Source organism: Camelina sativa, chromosome 6, assembly GCF_030686135.1.
Source record: "Camelina sativa cultivar CO46 ecotype springtype chromosome 6, ASM3068613v1".
Taxonomy (NCBI): domain Eukaryota; kingdom Viridiplantae; phylum Streptophyta; class Magnoliopsida; order Brassicales; family Brassicaceae; genus Camelina; species Camelina sativa.
This window is the reverse complement of record NC_141885.1, coordinates 16,898,197-16,901,184: the sequence shown is the minus strand read 5'-3', so window position 1 is coordinate 16,901,184 and position 2,988 is coordinate 16,898,197. Positions and strand designations below refer to the sequence as shown.

Genomic DNA, 2,988 nt, shown 5'->3' with positions numbered 1-2,988 from the left:
AGGGAACAAAAGCGTGTTACCACACATACGATAATCGCGTGGGTTCAATACGTTTTCGTAATAATACGTATGGCTTAACCTTTTTTATAAATATATAAAATCAAAACATTGATTGCTATTTCAATTTTAATACTTGTAAGTTCATTAAATTAAAACTAATTTTTTAAAAATATTTTTCCGTTTCTGTGAATAAAAACAAAGAAGAAGTACGGTTTCATCAATTTTCTCGCGCGCCAAACATCCGAATTATAAAAAGACAAAAACAAAAAAAAGAGAGAAATTAAAATTAAAATAAAATCTTTTAAGAAAGAAAAAAAAGAAAAAAAAAAAAAAAAAAAAAAAAGAGGACAAGCGTGAAATAAAACCCTTCACTTTCTTTGGCATTTGTCTTCACTTCTTTTTATCTCTCTCTTTCTCTCTCTCTCTCACAACACAATAGGAGAATCCAGAGAGTCTCTCTAATGGCTGTAGAATGAACAAACGATTACACAACAATCTCCTTCGTCTTGAATGGCTTTAGAAGAAGAAGAAGAGAGTCAAAACGTACCGTATTGCGTTGTTCTCGATGGTCTCTTCTGTGAGGAAGAAGAGACTGAGTTTGGGGAAGAAGAACAACAACAAGTAGATTTGTGCTGCGAAGAGGGTGTCAAAAAGTTTCCGTTTTTACAACTGGGTTTGTCTGATCACGATATGTTTTGGGATGACGATGAGTTGTCAAATCTGATTTCGAAAGAAGCAGAAGAAGACTTGTCTAAAAAAAAACCGAGTCTTTGTTATGACGAAATCTTAGATGATGAGTTTCTTGTTCTGTGTCGTGAAAAGGCTCTTGATTGGATTTTCAAAGTGAAATCTCATTATGGTTTTAATTCCTTGACGGCTCTCTTAGCTGTTAACTACTTCGATAGGTTTATTACTAGCAGGATGTTTCAGTCTGATAAGCCTTGGATGTCTCAGCTTACTGCTGTCGCTTGTTTATCTTTAGCTGCTAAGGTTGAAGAGATCCGTGTTCCTTTACTCTTAGATTTCCAAGTAAGTTTCTTTCTTTCTCAGATTTACTTTTGTAATGTCAGCTTAAAATTGCCGATTTTGAGTCTTTGTGTTGCTCTTTTGAAAGGTGGAAGAGGCAAGATATGTCTTTGAAGCTAAGACAATACAGAGAATGGAGCTTCTTGTTCTGTCTACTCTTGAGTGGAGGATGCATCCTGTCACTGCAATCTCGTACTTTGATCACATTATTCGACGATACCGCTTTCAATCTCATCAGCAATTGGATTTCTTGAGTAGATGTGAATCTTTGTTGCTCTCTATTGTTCCTGGTAATGTTTTAGACCTCTTTACTTGATTTCTGTTTGGATCTCTCTCTCTCTCTCTCTTGGGTACTAAATAAATTCTTGTTCTGTTTTTTTTGTCAGATTCGAGGTTTCTGAGTTATAGTCCTTCTGTGTTAGCCACTGCAATAATGGTGACTGTCATTAGAGATTTCAAGATGTGTGACGAAGCTGTATACCAATCTCAGCTCATGACTCTACTCAAAGTTAATAAGGTTTGTAATTTATCTTTGGAACTTTAAATGCCTAATGTGTGTAATTAGTATAAGGATCAAGAACTGATTCAATCATCATTTTTTTACTTTTAAAACAGGAGAAAGTAAATAAATGCTATGAGTTAGTGTTAGACCACAGTCCAAGCAAGAAAAGGATGATGAATTGGATACAACAACCAGCTAGTCCTATCGGTGTATTTGATGCATCATTCAGCTCTGATAGCTCGAATGAGTCATGGGTTGTGTCTGCTTCTGCTTCAGTCTCGTCTTCACCATCTCAAGAGCCTTTGCTCAAGAGGAGAAGAGTTCAAGAGCAGCAGATGAGGTTGTCTTCAATAAACAGAATGTTTCTCGATGTCCTTACTAGTACTAGTCCTCGCTAATAATAATGTCTACAACTTTATCTTAAATCTGTCGATTTAGAAAAAACGTTTAAAATCTGTTTCCATGTTTTACATATTATCCGGCTACGGTTAAATTCAGAAACAGTATGTGTTTTTACTTGGCTCATGTTTCAAATGGTGTCTGTTTCGTTATTTGATAATTGAAAAGTTTCATTATGATCTACCTTGTTTCATGGTTGGTGATGGTATAGTTTCATCTAAAGATACAAGTCAAAGATTAGATCTTCAGATGCATCAGCAATACCATGACACTAGTGGTACTGATCTAAAAATATGACATACATTATTGGTTTGTTACTTAGTACAGATATGAGGTATTTTGTCCTTTGAATTGAAGAAGACAACTATTGAGTTAGTTGGACGACCAATAGCGTTGGACAACTATGGAGTTTGTTAGCTCCTCCATAATTTTTATTTTCTTTTCAACTTTTTAAGTATTTTTGTTTTTGTTTCCTTTTTCTGGGGGGTTTGATTTGAGAGGAAATGCGGAGAGACCAACACTTGGGTTGGTCCAAGTACTTGTGTTGTATTCAGTTGTGTGGTGAAAAGCAAAGTAGCAAACTTGTTGAGATATACACATAACAAACGTACACATATCACTTTATCTACTTCTTGCCATCGCTATGTCATGTCAAAACATTAAATAAATACCTTCCATGAAGAGTCTTGTTATCACACAGAACCAAATAGCATTGAATAGATTCAAAAGAAAAGAAAATAAAATAGAAGCTTTTGGTTGAACTAGAGTGAATGTATCAAAACCAAACCACTCATAAAAACTTTTGTTCTGTGATCTCTCAGAGATCTTGTGTGTTTCTTGAAACTCTAAGACAATTTTTATATTAATACTTTAATTCAAGAAAGAAAGAAAAAAAAAACACTAGAATTCTAAACTCTAATGAAATAATAATAAAATTAATCTTTTCCCTAAGGCAAACATTAATTTAAAATTCTATTGTTCCAAAGGATTAATCACTGTCTTATGTTGAAGTTGAGCACTGGCCGTGGCATACTCCCACACACCAATATGAGCCGGCCTTG

The 2,988-nt window shown here is 34.5% G+C and overlaps 1 protein-coding gene across 1 annotated transcript; it reads left to right on the top strand.

The window, feature by feature from the left end:
- Window positions 1-343: 343 nt before the first annotated feature.
- On the top strand, window positions 344-2,108 carry LOC104791238 (cyclin-D3-3). Its single transcript, XM_010517070.2, has 4 exons — window positions 344-1,029; window positions 1,115-1,316; window positions 1,413-1,543; window positions 1,642-2,108. Exons 1-4 carry the CDS (start codon window positions 511-513, stop codon window positions 1,924-1,926), a joined length of 1,137 nt encoding a protein of 378 aa, XP_010515372.1. The 5' UTR covers window positions 344-510; the 3' UTR covers window positions 1,927-2,108.
- Window positions 2,109-2,988: the final 880 nt, after the last annotated feature.